Raw genomic sequence first — 12,125 nt, forward strand, 5'->3', positions numbered from 1 at the left:
AGGCCCTTGATCCTGTGACAGTACACACAAAACCCACATTACTGCATATGCAGACCTCCTAGATTCAGCAGGACTCCCTGTGGTTATGAGGACTGCCTGCACAGGACTTTCTACATGACCAGGAGCTAATTTTGCCATTACAGAGTTTAAATCACAGACACTTTGCCAGGAAAAGCCTGCTCCATAGATCTCACCTTCCATCCATTGGGTAGACTTCTACTCTGTGTGCATCTGCTAATACAGAGACATGAACAGCCTTATTATACCTGCTTGTTTCCTCCATCGCTGTCTGGTTTCTTACACCCAGCTCAGGAGAGAGACTTCATCAGAATCTTAAAAGTTACACTTTAGTCACATTGGCAAATGACGGCACGATTTGTTTTGTTCTCAGAAAACTTGCAAGCTCCATTTTTTTTCTGACTGGGAAAGGCAAGGAATTCAAACCCACGTCTGTTGGTCCACAGCTATTTTGCTGGCCTGCCGCTTCCTCCTTACCCACACATTCCCAAGCACAGGGATGGCACCAGTTTAACCAGCTGGAAAACTGAACCATTCCACCAGAATCAATCAAGTCTTTTACACTGCCATAACTAAAGAAGGAATCCTGGAGGTTTGTAACAATCTACAATACTTATCTTTATTGAATGTGGGTAAGACAAGGGAGCGGCAACTGACACTACAAAGCTACAGGTACTGCTCTGCTTGTGCAGCTACTCTAGCATCATAGAAACTGTGCACCTCAAAAGCAATTGTAGAGAAAGAAAAAAGAAAAAAAAAATCTTAATTCTTAGGTAGAATTCTTTGTTGATGGAATCACCACACAGGCCTATGTGTGAAAAACAGAACAAAGAAAAGCCACACATTGGCCATGCTCATGATACATTTGTGAACCAATGGGCCAAACAGGTAAGGCAGAGAGAAAAGCCTGGCTTCAGCATGATAATCTGGTAGCTACAGCAGCCGAGGGCTCACAGGTTTTAACTCAACTGAGTAATGAGGGACAAAGCAGTGCTTACATTGCAAGCAATGAGGTCACTGCCGCATAAAATCTACACTTCCAATACTTTACTTTGCTTGATGGGAATTCTCTGTAAGAGGAGATATTACTTCTTATTGAAGTTTGCTTCACTATCAGACTTAAATATTCATTTCATTTAGAACATGGCGCTATTAACTCTTCTGGAGCACAGACAAAACAAAAAACACTGAGAGTTCACACATCTTGCCCCCCAGTTTACCCAACTGTCTCTCACATTTCTCTAGGAACAGTGGTCCAAAGTAAGTTTGAATGTAGGTTCAGTAACAATTAAAAAGATGCTTTTGAAATAAAACAATTTGCAAGGCAACTAATCTGAAGGGAAGAGTACCTTAAAAAAGAAGCATTGAGGATACTGGATACTTGGCAGAATTCGCTGTAGCCAGATTCAAGGTTATGAATATAAGCACATACTATATTGACTAAGTCTATAAAGACAAGACCACTGTGGTGGTTTTGGGAGGAGGAGACACTGACAGACTTCTCAGGAAACAACCAGCCCCTAATTATTTTCAGTCATGTGATGTTAGGGGGGCACAGCTATTATTCCATGTAAACAACCTACCCACATAATGTAGCCACAATTCCACAAAGGAATGGCAATAATTTTTAGAAAAAATGTCTTAGATATTCTACTCAAATGGAAAATTTAAGCACTGAGTGACACTCACTGCAATTAAAAGTGTAAGGGTTGTGTGCTAACTGCACTCACTTTAATAGTAGTGAGATTTCTATGGCATTAGGATTTGACCTTCAGTTTCTACAGCTCTGAAATAGAAAGCAGCACTTTGCTGGATTTGGGCTGAGATGAAGAATCAATTGTACAACACGAGCAATTATTTTAAACTTGTTGGAAAAAATAAGTGTATTGAAGCATATTTTACTGTGAGCTAAACCTTCCCAGTTATATTTTATCAAATAAACAAATTTCTTTGTGAAATATAAGCAAAGTTAATCCAGCTATTATATCTTCCTCTGTATGAAATCAGTATTTCAGCCACTAAGATAACTTTCAGATGTTGTTTTATCCATTAACATGACTCATAAACCAGCTTTTTTTGGTTTTGCATCAAACATTACATGGTCCTCTCCTGCGTAGGACTGTACTGAGTTCAAGCTAACTGATTTTGCTTCAGTCTTCAGATCATATGCTCAGGAAGCATAACTGTTAAGCACTCGTTAATTAGCGTAACGCATATGTACCCGTGGCCACTGAAGGATAGAATTCCTACCCACGTATCTGCCATCGTAACATGATTGTTGGCACTGACATCTACAGAACATTTCCCTTAATAAAACTAAACAGATTCTTGCTTTTTGGATGAATAGACTCAGAATTATAGCTCCATTCTTATGAAGAAAGCACTTCAGGGACATGAAATACAATCATATTTGGCAATAAGAGATGCAATTTCTTGGCTATTTTGACTCCAAGCGCTCTGTTGAAAGATAGACTGCCCAGAAGATAAACTAACTACAGGCCAATTTTTGCTCCTCTGACAGTATGACACATGAGATTGGAAAGAAGAATCAGAGGCAACTTGTCCAGCTAAAGTACAGAAAGAGCAGCAAGACAAAGTTTTTGTGTGGGTGCACAGGTAACATGCAGTCCAGCAGCATTAGGCTTTCATTTTAATTATCCACAAATCTTGGTATAAAACCAGTTCTTTCATACTACTCTTCCACAACTTTGTGAAAAATTATCATTTGGGTGTGTAGGCTGTGTGTGTGAGAGAGAGAGCGCACAAGCTTGCAGTGTGTTCTTTGCATCTACTCTTTTTCCCTAGCATACCTTCAGGGAAACATTGTAAAAGTACCAAATTCTAAATTGTCTTGTTTTCATACTGTGTTTTCGTTTATTATGCTTTAAAGAATAAATTATTCATGGAACATACTGATACGGACAATTTATCTGTAACTGAGTGATCAGCACAGGGCAAACGTGCAGAGGCCTCCACCAAAGCCTGCTGTTGTGAGCGAGGCACCACTCAGTACTGGGAAACTCCATTTGCAGAACATTACACGTGTCTGTTCTTTTTTAAAACCTAAGCTCAAGAGACAGCAGTAGGGAAAACAAAGCCATTTTGCCTTAACATTCTGCAGGTAGAGCCCTGGCACAGCTTAGTCCATGGCTTTAGGGTTTAATTCTTGACTTACGCAACGACTATCTTACCTCTAACCTAAGTTCATGCAGTATTTTACATTTAATTACAACAAGCATCCAATATATTCAAAATGCAACAACCTTCATTTTTCCTGTAAGAGTGCAATTAAAGGTAACTACCAATCTCATTTTTCTTGCTGTTTTGTTCTGAAGGAACTCAGGACAAATATAATTATGGGCTGAGATTTTTCCTAAATAACAATGGGGATTTTTCTGCAATTACTACTGCTTTTGAAGGAGCTCTAATACTTTAAGCAGTGATAAAGTGGCAGCTGTACATGTTTAATTTCTGAGAGCCAGGGCATGATGCACAAGCATTAATCCCTCCAGCTGTCCAGTAATTAAACATCATGTAAAGCCCAGAGGATATCATTGCTGTGCTACCTTATCTTATTTATGAAGGACTTCCATTTGTTAAATCTATAGTAATTTTTTATCCATTCTGGGAAATAGTTGTAGATTCCTCCACCACGGCAAGTGTACTCAAGTTACAGCTTTTATAAAATGACAGGAATTTCAGGCTAGCCATGTCTCTTTTCATCACATGCTGAAATAATCATCAATAGTGATAGTAAGTATTTCCTCTACAACCATGAATGCAATACTGTGGACTTTAACCCCATTACAATTTGTGGGTTTCTCAGGGAGAAGATATGCCAAAATCTGATCCTTTGATTTCCTTCTGAGCTGACTGAGGAACAGTACATCACTGTGCACCTAGCGTGTTAATGAAGATAATGAACAGAATTCATAACTTTGACAAAAGCATGCATTAATCAGGCTGCATGCATTATCAGGGAGATAAAATTAGTGCTACTTTATCACCAAGTAAAAAGCTCTCAGCAGGATCTGTGGAGATTTGGAATGAAGAGAATCAGTACGGTCAAATCCCCAGAGGTAGCACCGTAAGTGTGACTCAGATGCAAAACACTGGTACCTGTTACTGCGTGAAGAAGAAAATGATGCTGAGATGACATAATGCTCCTTATTGCTACAGGACAATGATATAAGATGATAAAACAATTTAACTGTCAACACAAAGGTCACTTCATGTGAGTGTAGGTGCAGGAGCAGTGTGGAGGATGGTGGCTTTAAACCAGCTTTGTAATTTCCCCACTTCAGCTGGCTCATCACCAGGTGGATCTGCTGGAGGAATCAGACCAGCTTTAGCCTGCTTTAAATTCAGCCTTCTGCCAATGGTTCTCAGGTGACATGAGGGCTATCGAGCAGGGCATTGGAAAGAGTTGACTCTGAAAGTTTTCTGCACTTGGACCTTCCAAGAAAAGGACTGCTCACTTGTAAGCACTGCTGCTTTTTATGGAGAATCACACGTGTCTGGAGCTTTGCTAGCGAAGAGTAAGCAAAAAGCTCCTGCCCTGAGGATCTTGTAAGTGATACATATGCCATGGAAACATGAAGGATGTGAGCTACCATAGCAAGGACATGTGGCTTACAGCTGAGCAAGACTGTGCTTACTGTTATTTCCCTTATTAATTTAAAAAACTTTACCCAGTTTGTTCACTTTTAATCTGGCGTATCATATCATAGGGCTGAAAATCCAGAACTAATTCTGAGATATATGGTCAGCAATGAAAAGCTGGAAGATCAGGGTCCAAAAGAAGATGCTCTTGGTAATGAGGCTGTCACTGTCATGAGACTCCTGCAGAAATTCCTAGCTCTCACCCTTGGACAACTTCATGAGATCAGTACAAGTATGTCTGTTACCTGCACAAGTTCCTCCATCAGTGTCTCTATCCTGTAGTTAAGCAGAATAAATCACGGTATGGGAAAATAACTTATTATGCTATCAATGTATCAACGAATATGTCATTTCACTGTATCTAACTATTGGGAAAGGGGAAAATTGTACACTTCCAACTCCTCATCTGCAAGACAATTTCCATACTGGGTGCAAGAAGTAGTCCAGGTGAGAACCAGTAACAGAATTGGAAGAGTGGGGTCAGAGCCTTGCTCTCTCTGTTGAGCATCCCAGAGTCCTGTCAGGAAGAACAAGTGATGTGTGCATTAAACGGGTTCAATGCCCTTTTCAACTGTTGCAGGATGGTAGCTCTTCCATTCTAAAGCCATGCTGAAATGCTCGCTGCATTCCTGAGTGGCTGACAAACCACTGGTTAATATCTCTCTTAGCAGAGATTAACAAGTTCTGCAGTAGTTAGCAAAGTCCAGACTGACCCCAAGTTGTGATGCTTTAATTACAGTCTCTCATATTTAATTTCTCTTTTAGTCTCAGTAAACATGTTCCTAAGCGTGTCCAATCAATTGTGACAAAGGTTAGGTACAGTGGGAGTAGAAAACCTCAACCAGGGAAATAAGAAAGAGGATGCCAGCACCTCCAAGCCAGCAAATTCAAGACTACTCTTACATTATTAACTGTTGATGTCTATTTTAGAGGACTAAACCTGACCTATGACTGCAACACACTTGGTATTGTAAAGACACAAATTACTTCTGCTCCAAAGAACTGAAAAATAAGTGTTTTTTTTTTTTATATATTCTTTAATGTTAAAAAGACAGATACTTGCATTTTCAAAAGTTGTCTGTTCACTGGAAGTTAGTGGATTTAAAGCCTACCTGCTGGAAGTAAATTATTTAGGCAGACAGGCACTTAGCTACCTACATGCAAGGATTAATACCTGCAATTAATCCCTGGGGCAATTACAGTCTGTACAGACACAAATCTGGATCCCTATCACTGGTGCTTTAACTACTGCAGGTTAAGTAATTCACAGCTTCCATTGATTCCTTGGGAAGTTCTTTTACAGGGTGAAAATCACACCATTTTTTCTCTTTGTTCATGGGTCAACAACAACAATAAAGTGCCTTACCACTGATAATGGCTTCCAAGCAGTATGATGGGGTCAGTGCCTGGACTGCTTATGAAAATAACTGCTTTCCTAATACTGGTACCAGACCTGGCCTAACAGGCCAGCAAAGGCTGTTTTACACATCTCTCTGGAAGTTTTTATTTTAATGGATTTCATCTATCAAATTGTTTTCTCACTCCTGGCATGGCAAACAGGACCCTTATTTCAGATGAATACAGTCTGCTTTGCTTAATCCTAAGGCTAGCTTTTTGTACAGCTGGATTGTACAGGGGGAGATGAGGAACTCAGAGGAATTATTTTCACTTATCCATTGTTTGAGATGATGCGGGTTTTTTTCATCATACCTGCACTCAGGTAAGTCCAGAGGTTGCTAACTGCAGCTGAACCCTTTTTGTCTAAAGGGGGTTACACAAGGACAGCATACAAGACTGCAAATTCCCTGCTTCCTTGAAGGAAAGATATTCTAAGCATTGCTGTGACAAACTTTTATCAGATCACACGGGGTGCCAATTGAAACAGCAAGTATTCAACAGTGACCAAAAGCAAAGGAGAGGGATGTAGAGCACCAGTTTGTTTCCATTCATGCAAGATGATGCACCAACGACGTGGCTGATACAAAGCACAAAGGAGAACCCTACCCAAACAGAAGATTCTGTTATTCATATTCTATACTTTTGCCCCTGAATTTCTCAACAGCAGCGTTCTCCCTCCAGCTGGCTGTGCCAGTGCCTACACTGACTATGCTGGATAAATTTCACATTGATTCAAAAAGCAACTACATAATTCTGAGAAGAAAAATCCACCAAGAATTATCAAATCCAGAACAGTATCTGAAAAGCAAGTTGTTGGAGGCCAGAAGCAGACATAGAAGGAAGAACCATAATACACTTGCACTGTTCTTACAGTTTTGGATGATTCTACCACCATAGCCATTGTTTTCCTCTCCTGCACTCTCCTGCAAGAGATCCTCCCTTAACTTGGGAGTGTGAACATTTTGATATAGGGACAGGCACTTGCACAGCCTCAGCACAACCAAGCCCTGCTCCTGTATCAGGATACCAGCACAATATTGTTAGTGGTACAAATTACCAATGCAGAAATGGAGGCTCAAGTAATGTTCATAAACTCCATATTAAGTTCTTTTGAAGAATTACAATACTAAGAGCCAGTTATTGCTACCAGGAAATAGGAGTATCCACAGTTAAAATATGTTTAAAGTGTCATGTTAGCTTGAAGTAATAGCCTTATTAACATGGATTTAGAAAAAGCTTAGGGTTTTTGTTCTGGATGCCCACACAATATCTTCAAGTTGTCTTCCACTTGTTTGTTGCAAATGCAGGCTCTCACCATAGAAATTATCCTGAGCACAACTAAACTCCCTTCCAAACATTTATCCAGAATGATGTGTTATTTATAGACAAGTTGGTCAGCTCCGTGAGAGGTGCAGCCTTAGTTATGACAGGGTGCTCTGCTCCAAGGGGCTGCAGGTGACAGTGCTGAAGCTTCTTTTAAAATGAGAACAAAACATGAGTGCAGAGGTTAAAAAAAAAAAAAAAAAAAAAAAAAAGAAAAGGTCTGAACCTAGGAACAGACTTTTTTTTTTTTGTCAGGATACTGTCTGCTGCTGATATAAGAGAAAACAGATAAAGGAGGATTCTAAACAGAGAAGAAATAGGAATGTTAACAGAGTATCAGTAGATAGGCTTAGTGAGGTTTATCAGATTTGGATAAAAGAGAGGATAGCTATAAATCCCCCACAAGCTCTCAGAGTTTAAACAGCTAACACATTTGTTCACATCCATGAGGGAAACACCTTAATTTGACAAGCAACCTCACTGACAATGCTCCCACTACAGCCATTCAGCAGTGCCTCCTGTTTCTTTCTCAAAGTGAGTTTAATGCCTCTGAAAGGTGCTGACTCAACAGATCTTGGGGCTGAAAGCTTCTGATGTTTGCACCCACCCAGGAAGAGCTCCAAGTCTGCCTGTCAGTGCCTTTCTGCCTGGTCCTCTGGCCAGAGTGGCCCATCCCACATTCAGACTCAGCAGTGATCCCTCGGCGGAGATTGCCAATGTGCACCTACCGAGGTGACAGCCTATGTGGGGACAACACTCAGTCATAAGAAACTAGATCAAAGTCACTAATTCATTTCAAATGAGTTACCCAATGACCATCTGAAGATGGTCGATTTGTCCTTGGATTAAATTTCCATTTTAAGGATCTGCATGTGCACTAAAAACGTGGAAGATAAGCAAGACTAGAGATGCTGAAACATCCAGAAGAGAAACATTCAGCTATTTCTAAATCCATTAATAGCATCATTATGCTGAAATTATGTGACACTCAGAACATATTTACATTCATTTTGGGGGCTACCTAAAGCCTTGGAAGAAAAGAAGTTCAAAGCAATTTCAAGTAGATTTTTATTATAAATAAAAGACTCCATGAGACAACTCCTACTGATGTAAGCAGCAGCATTAAATTAGCATAGGCAGCCACCAGTTTAAAAATTGTTTTAATTTCACTAACTTATATTGGGAAAAGAATAATTTTTTCAATAATAGTTACAATTATCTTCTGAACTTGTCTCTAATTCAAGCCTCCCATTCAAAGGAAAAAACATGCATATGCTATAGAGAGAACACTAAGAGTTTCATACAGAAAACAAATAGAAGACTTTTGAAAACTACCAAAACATCATTAGCTTAAAGGACACAGGACCAGGGGTCTAAGCACATCACCAACTTACCGCATCATAATAATTTATTACTTAGGAATTGTCCATGCACACACACTTAATTCCACATGAAACAGGAGGCAACATAAGGCAACCTATGCCTTTTCCGTGCGAGCCAACCCAACTGGAACTATGCTGCACAGGCTCAGCGCAAGCACAGTAACCTGTTACTGTTACCGCTGGACCTCTAAGTCATGTGCAATATGGAATGGAGATGCTTTGAAAAGCTTTGTGTCTAATCTGTGGTTAATTGAATTTGTGAGTCACATCGAAACTTCATACTGAGCTTCATACATAACAAACCCCACACTGGGTTTCATTAGCAAGAGTGAGGCCAGCAGGTTGAGGGAAGTGATTATTCTCCTCTAGCTAGTACTTGTTAGGCCATATCTGAAATACTATGTCCAGTTTTGTGCCACCCTGACAGTACAGGAAAGGCATCTGCAACCTGGAGAGGATCCAGTGGAAGTCCAGCATGATGATTATGATGCTGGAGCATACGACATACAAGGAGGGGCTGAGGGAAATGGGTTTGGTTAACCTGGAGAAGGTTAGAGGGAGATCTTATTGCAATTTTCCAATATCTAATGGGGTGATACAGTGAAGCTGGAGGCCAACTCTTCTCAGAAATGCACAGCAGAAAGAGAAGAGGCAATGGTCACAAGTTGTGACACAGGAAAAAATAAAAAAAGCACAAAGAAAAAATATTTTTACAATCAGTGGCTAAATACTGGAACAGGTTGCTCCGACAGTAAAATCTTTGGTAAGATTTTGTGTGATAAAGCTGGCTGCAAAGAAATAAATTTATCCACAGTGTTTTATTCAGAACCACAAAATGTTCACATAAAACATATTTCATTATGCAACTTCAATAAAAAGATATAATGTGGATTATGAACTGGCTAGGTATTAGAGCCCAAAACTCAGTTTTCAAAGGAAGAAACATCAATCTGTGCTTGCCTGTAATCATTCAACCCTTTCACCAGTAATCTGGAAGTAAAAATAACATTGCTGATACCACATGCAACACCAGAAACACCGATGGATGAATGAACAACTACACAGAGCATAAGATACCTTCTTAATAGCTTGGGATCATTTGCACACAAAGAATTTAATAATGACAAATAGTTATATAAGAACAGTATTAGAAAGGTGATTTTACTTCTGCACAGACTTTTAAGACTGATATTCCCTAAGTTCTGGTAGTCTGTATAAAAAGAAAGTTGGAAAGTCAGCTGGGATATTGAAGGGAGCCACAAAAATGCATCAAGCAGTCATTCAAAAGAAAATATTTGACAACAAGAAGCATAAAGAACTAAATATGCTCAGTCTATCAGAAAGACAGTTTGAAAAATGGCTTGATTACACAGTGTAGGAGTTTTCACAGAAGGACAACACTGTTAAAGAGCTCTTTCATTCAGTAGAGAAAGGCCTAATAAAAGGCAATGGCCATTTAGGGGCTGAATTTAAAACAGTTACAGTAAATAGCATATCATTCTCTCTCTATCCAGTGAAACCAACATGCTATTAATAAAGAAATGTCCGGGCCTATCTATTTTTTCCCAGCAAAAACTAGCCTTAGTCTATAGGGCTACACTCTGCGGGAAGAAGGATGCAGCAGTAAGCTGCTGAGCTACTACAGAGGAAGGTTTGAACATTGTTATTTAAGTCCTTACCATGTCATCTGGGTATTAACCCTGATAATCATGTTCCAAACTAACTATATTCTGCTACAGTAGTAAAAGAATACTTAATTCTCCATAGAGTTCACTTTATATTCTCCAGCCAACTCCAACTGGAGAATCCTTCTTTCCTCTCTTTTTCTAAAATTCACTGCTTAGCACTGCAAATGTAGAGTGAATGAATTTGTTGGCAGAAAAAGTCATCCCTTTACATGCAATTTGTAATAGTCACTCTGGGACCTTTATAGTCCTAAAGGGAGATGTTGCATACATATTAAAATATTACTTTAACTCACCAGGAGTGCAACCAGCCTCATCAATACCACTTTCACAATCCTTCTGCCCATCACATCTCCAGGACAATGGGATACATTTGTTGCTTAAGTCTCCACAGCTAATTTTTTCAGCTGGACATACTTGCTTAGCTGGAAGAATAAAATGAAAAAAGAAAAAAAGTTAAACATAAATTCTAGACATTGCTAACATTGTTTACACTTTTAAAGTTACTTTTATTTTGTATGGCTTAATCCTGAGACATATTGTAATGAAATCCCAAGTCAACCTGATTTTGAGTTATGGCTGCTTACATGTCCCATACGTGTCCTCAGAAGAGATCACAATACTTTTTGGGAGGGGGGCGAGGGGGGAAGCAGCGCTATTTATTTCAACAAAATCCCAGAACCTTAAGTTTAAACTCAAAGAAACTGGGGGAGAGGAACAGAAGACAGATTTGCATGCAACTTTTCCTACCTAGCATTTCCTTGCAGGCAGGCTCTTGCTTCTGGCCATCCCAGTGACCCTGAGTTGCAACAAACTGTGCATAGGCCCTGTGGCTCTTTAAACACTCTTGGGGCCTGGTGGCCCTTTCACACCTTCTCCGTGCCATCTCAGGCTGTGCATGGGCTAGAAGTGCCCAGCTTTGTGCTGCCACCTTCCTCTCTGCCATATGCTGCTGCCTCTTCACTCAGGTCTCCTTGCACAGGCTACCCCAGAAACAAGGACCTTCCTATCCTTCCAGCCTGTGCCTGACCCAGCCAATCCCTTCCAGGAACATACTTGTACAGGAACGTGCAAATAAAACAAATACCAGCCCTCACTCCTGTTTTCAAGCTTAACCAAAATGAACTGACAGAGTTGCTTCAACTGATCAACAGGGATTTCAACTAAGAACCTAGGGCTGGTTGTTCCGTAGAAGGACTGCAATACTCAGTGTGAGTGAGCAATGCTCAATGCAGCAACAGCACTGCTTGTTTGTGACTGCCTCAAACCTCCAATACACTGTGCTTTTGCTATTAAAACACTAGCACACTGCACAAAGCAGCAGTAGTACTGGACAAACTACTCTGAAAATACTACCTCAAATTAAGTCAGGAAAAATGAATTGCCTAGTTTTAGTATAAGGGTTTACTTATATGTTTGGTATTGCAAGGCAATTTCTAAATTTAATGATCTAGGCAGATTATGGTCAGTAAAACTGGGGAAAAAGCGGCAACCACAAGCACGAACTCACACACGTTAAACAAACTTGACTGTAACTGCCTAAATTAAAGGCGACTGTGATCTAAGACACAGAGACACAGGACGATCCACAGAAGCAAAAACCCCAGTACATGCAAGAATACAACTATGAAAAAACAACCTGCCAAATTTATCTGGA

The 12,125-nt window shown here is 39.9% G+C and overlaps 1 protein-coding gene across 1 annotated transcript in view; it reads right to left on the reverse strand.

Annotated features, from left to right (window-relative positions):
- LRP8 (LDL receptor related protein 8) overlaps nt 1-12,125 on the reverse strand; it is a 194,744-nt gene that overhangs the window by 33,468 nt on the left and 149,151 nt on the right. The window contains exon 4 of the mRNA XM_075037141.1: nt 10,765-10,893. Within this exon, the coding sequence (XP_074893242.1) occupies nt 10,765-10,893 (129 nt within the window). The remainder of the gene's footprint in view (nt 1-10,764; nt 10,894-12,125) is intronic.

The sequence above is a fragment of the Buteo buteo genome, chromosome 10 (assembly GCF_964188355.1).
Source record: "Buteo buteo chromosome 10, bButBut1.hap1.1, whole genome shotgun sequence".
In the NCBI taxonomy this organism is placed as follows: Eukaryota; Metazoa; Chordata; class Aves; order Accipitriformes; family Accipitridae; genus Buteo; species Buteo buteo.